The following is a 12,956-nucleotide window of genomic DNA, read 5'->3' on the forward strand; positions in this document are numbered from 1 at the left end:
AAGAAGAGTGTGGTGTCTAAATTACAAATTAACAGTTTTAGGTTGAAGATCTAAATGCTGCGATGAAAGGTATAAATTAAATAATCAGGTTAACTTTGAGTGATGGAACCTTTGTCTGGAAGTTTGAAATAGTCATCACTTTTCTCATTAACAAGTGATAATTAACAAGACATGATTGTTAACATTAGATTTAGTCATGAAGGCTTTCATTGCTGATGTAGAAGCAGATAGACTGCCTATTTATGAGTTTTATTACAGGTTAAGTCAACTGCTATGAATTTGTCTCCCAAATGTGCTAAGGGTATAATTTATTTTCAGCCACAATTAACTTGTTAAAGATTAAAGATACAGTGGCTCAGTGAAGGATAGTGAATGTATGGCCTATTATGAAGACATTTTAAGTACTGCTTTAGATGTGAAAGCCATTATGCTAATTGAATTCTTTTTAGCTCAATCTTTTCTTAAGCAGGGAGGTGACAAAATTCTGTGATGTTAGTCCATAAACTTTATGTATGATCATTGTTAATAGGCAGTAGGCATTAGAGGGAGGACATTTTTTGGGTTTAGGGCATTAGTGTCAGGCTGGTTGGCATGCTTGGTTGTTTGGTGCTGTTTTTAATAAACACAGTACATCAGCATTCACTGTGCCTAGCAGGCAGGACCAAACTTGCCAGAAGTGTTTAGTGATCTGAAGTACCTGGATACCTGCTTACCTCTCAGACATTCTGCACAGAGTCCTTAGATTAACTCTTTGAGTATTATGCTAGCATTGAGACAGCCTCTCTCACCTCAGCAGCCGCTAACTCTATGGGGTGCTAATGTATAGAGCCTCTTTAAAAATTAGAAAGATGTTCCCAAGCACATCCTGAATGTGTTCTTGGTCTGCATCCCAAAATTGCCATTTCTAAGTAAAAATAAGTACATAATGAATAGTCTTACTCCAAACACGTCATGCAAAGCCAAAGCTTTTCCATGAACATCACAAATAGGTTTTTAGAGTATTCTAGCTGGGCTGCAAATTTAATCGTCATGTGAATCACCAGAACTATTTTGTGTGCCACATTTTCCCCTTTGATGTAGCTGTCTGCTTTTTCTTGTGTTTTAAGAGAATCTGCATTGTTCATAGACAGAAGATTCCCAATGCATTGCAAGAGTATGGGCATGTTTCCCACAGGCTTAATTCAAATAAGCTTACCAAAGGCTTGATGATCTACATTATGGTTCTGGAAAGAATGACAACATCCACATATTCCCTACTTATTTCTCAAAGTAGCTTCAAAATTTCTTTTTATGAGTAGTTTTATCAGTGCAGTGATACCAGAACAGTACAGAAGAATTTAAAATAACAGTGATGACACAACATATCAATCGATCATACAATAGCTTCAACCAACAGCTTTGAAGAAGCAGAATCTTGTAAATAAAAGATTAATGAGATTCATATTTTCCTGATGCAGATATTTCTTTTAAAATTTAATGATTACCAAATAATATTTCAAACAGATTAAGTGACCCAGAGTAAAGATTCTCATTAGCATATCTAATCATATGGAGATTTTTTAATTAAGGAGGCTTTGCAATGCTTACAGCAGCAGTTGGTTATTTAGTACCTTGAATAGCTTGGACTCTTAACAGATGCTATTCTTATTATCTTCACATCTGGATTACAGCACAGATACAAATAACATTGTGGGTCATAGTTAAGGTTGATTCCATTTGTATTCATACTTCAGTGTTTTGGCAACAAAGCTAGCATCTTCTGGAGTTATAAATTCCGCTGTTCCTGTTTGTCAACTTTGGGAAGTCCTCCTTGGTTAAGGTGTCCCTCAGTGTTGCAATTACATTATCAAAAAAAATGTTTAGCCCCAGTCATAGTAGTTTCAGAGCCACCGTTTTGTCTGTTACAGGGCGTGTTGTCTTTTTTTACATTTCGGTGTCTGCAGTAGGATCTATTTATGAATTACCAGAACCAATCTTGTGCACTGCTCCATCTTCAGGCTAGCATAATCACATGAAAGGGGAAAGTAATTATGTGTGCAAATTTGGATAAGCAAGGAAGACAATGGCATTTTTTATACTTGGAGTTGTGCAGCATCTACAGTAGCTCCTCCTGATGCAGAGCTCTTCTTTCAGCTTTCACTATGACTGATGTGTGCTCTGTCTTCTGCCTCTTGTATAGGTAAAGATCCGTGAACTATGTATTATGCTGAGTTAATGTAGTATCTTCAAGCTGTATGCGTAGCTTGGTGGTCTTGGCGGAATATTTGTATTATAGCAGTAGTATCTGTCAGTCCATGAAAACTAGTTTTCAAAACCATGATTTTCTTTCCTACTCAGTAATGCCAGAATTCCAAAAGGTCTCAGATAATGTGTTTTGGTTTGGGTTTTTTTGTAATGTTTATTTATGTTTCTTCCCCTCTAGGAAATGTTTCCAGACTGCTCACTTTTATTTAGAAGATAATACATCACCTCGAGTGATTTCTGCTCCTCCAGCTCCAGTCTTCCCAGTCTCAGGTATTTTTTGTCAACTGTTCTGTGGATTGGTGTTAGCTGTTGGAAGATGTGCTTTGTATGTGTCCATATGAATTCTTCTGTAACATCTATAAACCAGAGATTTGTACCCTCTTATACTAACAAGAACAGGTGCACCTGACATAGGCAGAGACTAGTATTACTAATATTCTCTCCTGTAAGTAACACAGAAGAGAAACATCCTCACTTTACAGAGTTGGCTCAAAGATACGCTGTGCCTTCTGGCCATTTGAGATGTAGCCTCACTGGAGATGGCTGCTAGTGAAGATACCTGAGCTACACTCAATACCTCTAGTTCACTGTCACAAAGTAGATGATTACACCAGCAACATAGTCTGCTGTATTTCTGCCTTTAATTGAATTTGTCACCTATGTATAGAACATGACCTATTCTTTGTACCAGCAGGACCAATATATGCCTCATCTGTCTGCATTTCATTTGCAATTATGTTTTCTTTAGCTTACAGATTTTACTAGCATAGTTACTACAGGTAAAGTTCTCTGTGAGCCTCTCATAAAAATGATATACAAGTGCAGAATATTATTAGCATCTTCTGGTTCCATATCCACCACAGTTATTTGGAGAAACTCTTTCTTTTCTTTCCTCCTCAAAGAATACCAGAGGAGCCTGTGAAGCCCTCCCAGCTTTTTTAGTCTGAGTAGGATGAAAAGTACCTTAAATAGATTAATTCTGCAGAAGATCTCAGGCCATGTTTTCACCCATGAGAAAAGGTTATATTGTTCCACAAGTAATCCTTCTGCAAACTGCTGTTACACAGGAGAATGGGTTCTCTTGAAATGGCTAAGGGAAGCAAAATCAGCCCTTGTGCAGATAGCTAGTAAAAGCATTTAATTATATAAATCCCAAACATAAGGCTTCTGTTGTAAATTAATTGTAGGCATCATTAAATGCCTCTTGTATTGATTACCATTATTAGGAGATGCATAACTTTTTCTAAATGGTTAATAGGCAGGGATATATCTTGATCACAGAAAACATGATTATATGTGAATGTCAAGTGGCAATCATTGTAGGAAATCCCTGCTCTTACTCTCTGCCATTAATTATACTGTAGTACAACTGTATAATTTTCTTGCAATTTTTCCTGACCAGCTCACCGCAGGGAAGCAGTGTTTTCCATTGTCACAAGACAGAATTGCACTTACAGTTATTCTGAGTGCTTGAAATATGTGTTTCAATGCTGCAGGTTTTCCTTCTGAAATACTAATAAATATTAACTTAAAGAGAAAAGTGTTTCTACGTGCCTGAAAATACATTAAATATGTTATGGGGAAAAGCTGCAAGCACTGCAGAAATATTTTTCTTTATTTTGCATGCAACAGATGTCAAGAGAGCAGGTTTTATGTTTTCTATTGCACAAGTGTTTCAGCAGTGTAGTTTCACAACAATTGAGACTAACTGCAAATAATACTGGCAAAGAGCATAGAGCAGGAAAAGCATTTTGTAACTGCTAAGTTTAAAATTTTTGTTATGACTATGACTAAAAGCACATTCAACAGATCTCATTATATATTAAGTTTTTCTTTTGTGGGGTTTCAGTAGCAGAGATAGGAGAATTGCAGTTGTTCACAGAAATTGCCCTGACACTTCACAGCATAATTCAATGATGCATTGAGAACAAATAATGAATTACATTATAATAATGAATTAGGGCCCACTATTAACCTCTAAGTAGCTTGAAGTGATACCTGCCATCCATATATAAAATATATTCCTGGAGTCAGAAGTGACTGAATTGGGAGCTTAGCACTGGCAAGGAAATACAACAATAATTAGACCAAACCCGAGATCTCTTTCTCCCTTACTGGCCTTGCTCTTACGGTCATTTACCTTCCCTTTTGGTTTTGTGTTTGCAAATTACTAGAATAAACACTTTATTCCAAGTTTCATCTCCAAAGTGTGAAGACAGTGTTACACATTTGTTCAGCTTCTCTTAGGCTTAGTAGGATAAATTCACTTTTTTTATTCAGATCTATTCATGTAAGTGGAAGACCAGATGGATCTCATATACAAATAAAAAAATTCTTGGTAACTGAAAACTAAAATTATTAAGTGGCCTAAATGCTGAACATCTGTTTATGTAAATAACACGTCCCTGTTCAATGTTTTTGATGTTTCGTTCTCATATAAACCAGTGATGAAATTATGAATTGTGAAATAGGCTTTTAAAAAAAAAATATTCTTCAGAACCAAAACTAGCTGAAATAATATCATCCTTTAACAGGTAATTAACAGAAGAGATGACTTTGTTACGTAGCTTATTTGCAGGAAACAAGTTTAAAAGTCCCCAAGGTTTTTGACATTATCCCTAATGAATGTTCTACAGAAGAGAGTTTTGCTGTATTTGTGTAAAGTAAAAAGGAGATGTCCTGAAATATAAATAAACATCAGATGGAAAATTCAGACTCAGTATCAGGACCCAGAAGTTACGTAAATCACATATATTGGTTGAGATTGTAGATACTGTCTTTGTGGGTATCCAGAAAGTCTTAAATTTGAATCGTTCACTTAAAACTTGAAGTATAAAGCCCGATGTGAAAATTTGCAGTCAATACTCCCAGGATCTGAAATAATATTATTATCAGTAGGTCATCATAGGATCATGGAGAGAATGGGGGGAAAAGTCCCTACTGGAAATACTGATGCAATAAAAGATGAAAATTAGGTATTGTTTCCTTTGGATGCCAATGGCAACATGCAACACATCAGTTAAAATTTTTTTACTGGCATAATGTTGCATTAATTCAGTAGGTTTGGGACTATGCGGCTCGTCCATGTGCTGTATCAAGAGCCCCAGTGCAACACTAATCAGCCTAAAGTACCCAGACGGCTCTGCCCGATGATCATTCTTTATCAGTATTACTCAGCGCTCTGCTCCTACCCTCCCTTTGGTAGCAAACTGCTAATCCTCCCATTTCCCCTTGACTTCACAGAGAGTTCCGAGTGCTCTTCAATTTACAGATGAGCTCAGCTTCTTGCAGAATCAGCACCTTGCTTTTGGGTGCTTAAAGACAGAGCAAGACCTAGCAAGGCATTTTCTATATCTCCTTTCCAATAGTCATTTAGAAATGTGCAAGTGTTAGAGAATGATTTTAGAAATGTTAATGGTGTTAAATAGTGTTCTTATTTTTGTGAGAGTTGTATATCCAAAGTTCATGCCAAAAAATTTATTTCAGGATATTGTGTGGATTGCCTACATATAAACTTCTTTGTATGTCACTGGCTTTTTATTCTTCATAAATATATTTTTTGTCTTTTCCCACCCCTAAGATGATGTTGGAGCAATTCCAATAAAGCATTTTCCAAAACATGTTGCAGATTTACATGCAAGTAATGGTTTTTCTGAAGAATTTGAGGTATGGCTTTATGACGTCATCTTTCTTCTTAGCATATACAAATAATGTTAAGTTTAAATGCCTGGAAACACAGAACTGGGCATTACATTCTGACTTGGTGACCAGTTTCATAAATGAGTGTGAATATAAGTACTGTGAGCCCGGTAAGGACTGCTTATGCGTAAAGGCTATGGAGATTTATAAAAGCTAACAGGACTGGGATGCAAATGGCAATGTTTATCACTGTGATAAAATAATAAATGAGTGTGTGAGTAAACTGTGCAAAGATAATGCAATCTGTGTGGTTGATCAGATACAGTTGTAGATCTAAAGCTTTTCCAACACTAATGCCAATTGAATTTTTCAGAAGCTACCCCCATTTGCATGTTCCATTTACAGAGAAAAAAAATGGAAGTATAATGAGTACACGTGGCAAGACTTCTGATTAACAGGGGAGCTAATGTAGTCTTCATATGTGGTAGTGAAAGCTTTACAGTTCCTTTCCTAAAGTATATGGTTCATAATAAGAGGTATTTCAAAATTTTGAAACATGCTCTCATCATATAATGTTACTGTCACCATATGTAACTAATGAACTTCATTGTTTTTCACATTCATATGCATTACAAGAAATTTGAAAATAGATCAATATATTGGTTCCTTGCAACGTTCTAACTTAAGCCACATAAAATAAACATTATAAACCCAAACTCTGTAATTAAAGCTGTGCTATTAAAAGCCTTCGCAAGTGATTTCTAACAAAATTAGTCATTTGAGATGGAAACAAACTTTTTAATTGAGCTCTGTTAATTTAAAATATGATTGTAATATTACTGCTGCAAAAACAAGAAGACTGAAAGTAAAAAAAAATCATAGTTTTACATCTTTTGGTTTTGTTTTTTTTTCCCCAGCCACTGTATTGTGATCTAATGGACCAAAAATACCATGTCATTCACCTAACCTTCCTCATCAGTATTTCTTCTCCAATTCATAGAACATTCAGAATATCCATCTGATTGTGGGACCAAACTTGTAAATACCTGTGAAAGTCCAGTACATGTTCATACGTTACATGTGCATACGCACTGACAGGCCTGGGCTCCAGCTAGACTGGCCGTTAATAAGAGCTGATGCTGAAGGACTGTGTGTAAATACAATGGTAACAAAGTTCTTTCACCATCAGTGAGGGCAGCGATACAGAAATCAAATTGTTCATGCTAAATTGTTCTTTTCCTGAATTTTTTTTTTTCCTAAATAGCAGCAGTGATCCAGAGACCAAATATAGTACATCTTACTGAACTACACCTGCACCATCTGAAACATTTCATGCTTGTTTTAACTATTAAGAAAACCTCAGTGTCCTCATCATTCCTTGGAGACCTGTTCAGCTTTACAGCCTACCCTAGAATTAGTGTCCTGATCTTTTCTCTACTGATAAAGAACTTAGAAGATACGGAAAAACTGAAATACAGTCATTGTCTTTGCAGAGTCCGCATATATTTGAAGTACAGGGGTGGTTCAAGTTTTTTATTTATATTGCTATGAAACAACTCATATTTGAAATTTTCAGACTGGTAACAACTTTTCATATATATTTTTAAATAGCTGAACGTGACTAATATTAAAATAAATCCTAAAAGGTCTTGGGAAACATTATTATTATTATAGTACTTTCAGTGATGGTAGCATATTTCCTCGTTAAGTAATGTGGACCTTATAAATGCTTCAGTTTCCCATCAGTTAATCAGTAAAATAAAATAAATTAACTTTGTGTGTCTTATAGACTTTGTGCCTGTCTTCTCAATCCTGTCTCTGTCTTTATAAAAACATTGGATTCATTGAGAAACTTCTGGCAGACTGAGGGCTGTAATGCTGTCCTTCACCAGAGCGCCATGAGTCTGTCTGAGCATCACACTGTCCTGCTCCAGTACAGGTTTTACAGCTGAATGCAAAGAGAGCAAAAGCATTCCCTAGAGAAGCTAATGCAATTATAAGGACCAATAACAAATCCAATGAACAGTTAAATATATAGATAATCTGGCTAAAGTCAGTGATGTTGCTCATATGTGTAAGCTTTTGCCAGCCTAAGGTGTGACATTAAAACTAAAGATAGGAAAACAGCTGTCAGTATTTTAACAGGAAAATCACCTCTTGTTTCCTTTAAGAGTTATTTCAAAATATTCAGCTTTGTTGTTATTATGGAGATATATATTGCATGACCATAACTGTTTTCCATATAGTAATTGTAATTTATATAAACACTTTTATCCATTTGTTCTGTGCTGTGGAATTTGATTTTTTTTACTTTTTTTGCATTCATTCCCTCATTAGACACTGAAAGAGTTTTATCAGGTAAGGAATTATTTCACTGCATATTTTTTTTTTAGCAATGAAGTAGTTGTAAAATGTCATAGATAATTGGGTGTAAGGTTGTGGTTCTTTTCATGCTGACTTACTGTATTTTAAGACATACTATGTATCTTAATACTTACTAAAGTATGACATACTACTTTTTTTTTTAGGAAATCCAGAGCTGTACTGTAGATCTAGGTATTACATCAGACAGCTCTAATCACCCTGACAACAAGAATAAGAATCGATACATAAACATCGTTGCTTGTAAGTAAATGCATCACTTGGTGTTCTTAGTTATTGGTAAGAAATAATTATAGACAAGTATGGATGTATATATTGTTATTAGAGGGGGAAAAAATTACCTCTACGCTGAAAGCTCTGGCTATTTTTCAGCAAAATGCTTGGTGAGGAGTAGCATGAGATTTCACATTTCTTCAAGGTAGTCCTGTGGCGTTCTGCTGCTTTGGTGAGCATGTGTTAGCAAGACATATTTGTGTCTCCTGTGATGACCCAAAGGGAGTTGGGAGATCTCATTATAATGCCATTATAAAGCCAAAGAAGCTGTGTTTTGATTGCCAAAATTAATCCATCTTTTATCCATCTTTTATCTGGAATAATGAAGATTTATCCTCTCTAGGAGCTTTACAATCCCTGGATATATTTACTGTCATGTATAAATGTAAATGTACTGAGTTTATGTTGTATTGTTCCCTGCCACAGTGATAGATATTAGCCAGGACACATTTTTCCATTGCATCTCCCTCCTTCACTGTGCCAGATTTTTCTTCTCTGAAGCATATCTATGCCGTTTCATTGATCTCTCTTTGCAGCTAATGCCTCTGGGCTTTTGATCACTTTGGTGGCTTAATATATTTTTCTTAACTCTCTAGTATTTCAGCTTTGTTCTGATAGGAAGAAGCTCTAAATTAAACATATGTGCAGTATTCGGTGTTCCTAGAACTTAATAGAAAAAGAGACAATATCAGCCTATCTGGCAGAAGACAATGTAAACCAGCAGCAAGAAACCCAATCCACCTGCCTGAAGATACCTCTAGAGGGATGGAGAGTCAGGGATTTTCCTCTGCCATGCTGTGTTTGTACCTGATCCTACAAAAGGTGCCAACCCAGCAGCTTTTTTGTCACAGGGCAGTGCACAAGCAGCTTAGGTAGCAAGAATTGTCCTGTGCAACCGAGTCACGTCCCTAGTCCTTATAATCAGTGCAGGCTACAGAAAGCTTCAGCTCCCCCTGAGGTATCTACTGCTGAGGCTCTTCAGCTGACCAGCTTCTCCAGGGTCCCTTTGCTCTCCAGTCTCTGCTCTTTAACTTGGAATTAATGTGCCTAAACACTGGTGCATACTGTCGTTTGAGACATCCCACTGTGCAGGCTTGGCAGTCGTGACAGAACTTACAGACCTGTGCCCCTCCACACGTAGCAGCTGGAGGCTGCAGGGAAATATGTCACAGTGCCTAAAATGACCCCAGGTGCTGCTGTTCAGGCAACTAGATTTTGAATCCCTTGAACCCTTGGATTCATTAGTTTATTTTACTGCAAACTAGAATTTTGAATCTGATTCATACCTAAGCACAAGATGTTTGCATGTGTGATTGTCACTGTATTAGTCTTATGTATTGTAAAAATCCATTTCAGTATTTTTTTAAAGTTTTCTTATAGCAAGAATATAATTCTTGCAGAAAACTGTGTTTATTTTCTCCCTTGTTTTGCTACAGATGATCATACTAGGGTTAAATTAGCACAGCTTGCAGAAAAGGATGGAAAACTGACTGATTACATTAATGCCAACTACGTTGATGTAAGTGCCTTTTTCTGTCTGCCAGCCTCTTCATCCGTCAGTCTTTTCTGTAAAAAAGATGCATGAAGGTGAATAGACTTGATTAAAAACAAGTATCACAATATTACAGGCTTTATTAAAAAAAACTTTACTGATCTAAGTTAAGCCTACAAAGTGAAAGCACAGGTAAAACTCCAATTCTTTCTTGAATCCGTCTTGGTATTGTAGCAGCTGCAGCTTAGTGAAGAGTTTTATGAAACAAAAAAAAATGTTTTGTCACATTTGAGTCATTTTAGCTTTTTGCATCTGAATGTTTGTTCTTTTGTACATTCCTGGTAAGTGGTTAATTCTTCTGTCTGAGATAATCTCATGAGAGAAAGATGCCATTTGGCTGAGAGCCTCACCAAGGTACCATTTATTCAGTTTTCATTACCTAGCAATTTACATGTGAATTATCTTGATTAAATTTTTAAACCACTATCATAACAGATGTTGCATAATCACTATCATGTCAACATTCTGCCAGAACACGGGCACTTGAACATACATCCTATTTGTTGGAATTACAAACATTGACATAACAGTTGCATTCATATGTCATCTGGTACCACAGGTTTTCTGTGATTTGGATAGTGATAAATTCAAAAGTACTTAAAAGCTTTTGAGGTGCTTTAAAAATAGATACATAAAATATCATGTACTCCTCCCAACCTCCTTTTGATTGTGGACTGTGATTTGACAAGTGTCATTTGTTATATTTCAATTTAGGGCTACAACAAGCCAAAAGCCTACATCGCAGCTCAAGGGCCACTAAAATCGACAGCAGAAGATTTCTGGAGAATGATTTGGGAACACAACGTAGAAGTTATTGTGATGATAACTAATCTTGTTGAGAAAGGAAGGGTATGAGTACCTTTGTCTATTACTTACTTCTCTGATGAAAGATCTGCCTCTAGCAGACTCCTTTCTCTCTTTTAAAAATTGGTTTAGGCATCTGTTGAGCAAAAAGCAACAGTTTGTAGTAGTTGCTTGTACTAGGATTGACTATAGAAGTAGAAAGTTGACAATTTGTAGTATGAAACTGAAGAAAACATTTGAACTCAATTGTCAACAACAGGTCTTGAAAGTGCCATGTTCTAACTACAAAAAAACTGTCTTTTACTGAAAAAAAAGACTGCTTGTATATATTTAGGACTAGCCAGGCTGTGGACCTTGTGCCACATTCTGCTAGCAATCTGCTCTCCATGAGAATTCTTTCTCAGGGGTGCCTTAGACCCTGGAAAGGAGAAGGCCATAGTTTGGGTGAATTTTTCTGGATATTCTCTGGTTGCTCCGTTAACATCTTGTGGGATCTACAGTTCCTTTCCTACTATGTGACTAGATACATGTTTGTCCAGTGAGACAAGAGGAGGTCAAACCCCATCACAGGATGTGTGTTTCTCTGGCTATGTGATGGGACTATGCATGTACCCTGGGGTCGCATGATGAGTCATTGCATCACACTTGCCACACACGGGCAGTAGTGCCTAAAATGCATGTAAATCTTGTCATATGGCCTGTTAAGTATCTATCAGATGATACAGACACAGCAGATGCAGATGAGGGCCACACTGGGAGTACCACTTTGTTTATAATACCATGCTATAAACATGTACTTTTGCGGTACTCCTAGAGAAGGCTCTATGGCTACCCAGACAAAAGGGTGGACATCACAGCTCTCTACTGTATATTCTGGCCACACACAAGCTCACTGTAACCCTCGCTGATCAGATACAAGTATACTCTGCCCATGCTATGAACTAACCAAAAGTCATATATGACTCCACTGACTTGAACGTATTCCTGTTTTTTCTATAGATTATGTGTTATTTCCTTTAGATTTTTAGAGTGCCCATAGAATGGCATGTTCCACAGTATTAGAACTCTTTAACTCTTATAGTATGATATAACCTCTCTTTTTTTGAGTTTACCAAATAAGAAGTACCTGTGCCCAACCATCTCTCTTTACAGCACAAAATGAATATACATTACCTGTTCTCTTGCACTGAAGCTCATGTCTATTATAAACTGGGTGTATTGAGAGTCCCTGTATGTTTTTTTGGTTGACTGTGTTCTTAAATTTGAACATTTCAGCTTGCTAGTTTCACATTTTGTTTTCTTTCCTTTTTTCACTGTTTGTCATTTCCTTTCTAACAGAGAAAATGTGACCAGTACTGGCCTGCCGAAGGTAGTGAAGAATATGGGAACTTCTTGGTTACTCAGAAGAGTGTTCATGTACTTGCCTATTATACCGTGAGGAATTTTACTCTTAGAAACACCAAGATCAAAAAGGTTCGTGTCATCCTGAAAACATAGTTGGGCAAAAAAAAGGCAAAAATTTTTCAGAGTATTTTTTAAGGCAGTTGGCAGCTCTTTTCTGTTGTATATGTAAAGCTGAATCCTTTAGGCCTCAGCCAGCCAAGATGCTTTTCAGTGTCAGTTAATTTGACCAGATCAACAAACTGAGAAGACACTGGCCTGTAGTGCTGGTGGGATGTAGGACCATCAGGGAAAAAGAAGTGATCACATTGGAGAGTTGATGTGGACTTTGCCTGCCTGGTAGGCAGGATACCTTTTCAGAAAGAGAGCAGCTAGTAGAAAATTTGGTATGAATGAAATGATCCACCTCATTTTCCTTTTTAACGACAGGTGAATCCACACCTTGTTTTATTGTAATCAGAACCGGCATGCTGTCAGCTCGGCACTGTGACATTAGCTACTCGGGGGGGGATTCTGAAAGCCTGATTTATTTCAGCCACCTAAATGTTAGACATCTAGTCTCTCAGACTCGCATCACGTACAGCACTTGCTGTCAAGTGATGTATTCTGCCTGTTTGAGGAACCAGTCTTTGAATGAGCTGACCTGCCCTCTGAAGGTATC

At 36.8% G+C, this 12,956-nt stretch overlaps 1 protein-coding gene across 5 annotated transcripts in view; it reads left to right on the top strand.

Moving 5' to 3' along the window:
* Nucleotides 1–12,956, top strand: part of PTPRZ1 (protein tyrosine phosphatase receptor type Z1) — a 144,804-nt gene that overhangs the window by 116,781 nt on the left and 15,067 nt on the right. For 3 of the 5 annotated variants that reach the window (XM_055712534.1, XM_055712535.1, XM_055712537.1), the window contains exons 14-20: nt 2,423–2,514; nt 5,825–5,910; nt 8,221–8,241; nt 8,412–8,508; nt 9,975–10,057; nt 10,805–10,939; nt 12,233–12,367. In XM_055712534.1, coding sequence (XP_055568509.1) covers nt 2,423–2,514; nt 5,825–5,910; nt 8,221–8,241; nt 8,412–8,508; nt 9,975–10,057; nt 10,805–10,939; nt 12,233–12,367 — 649 coding nt within the window. The remainder of the gene's footprint in view (nt 1–2,422; nt 2,515–5,824; nt 5,911–8,220; nt 8,242–8,411; nt 8,509–9,974; nt 10,058–10,804; nt 10,940–12,232; nt 12,368–12,956) is intronic. The other 2 variants (XM_055712536.1, XM_055712538.1) reach the window with 1 other exon arrangement.

Source organism: Falco cherrug, chromosome 5 (assembly GCF_023634085.1).
Source record: "Falco cherrug isolate bFalChe1 chromosome 5, bFalChe1.pri, whole genome shotgun sequence".
Taxonomy (NCBI): domain Eukaryota; kingdom Metazoa; phylum Chordata; class Aves; order Falconiformes; family Falconidae; genus Falco; species Falco cherrug.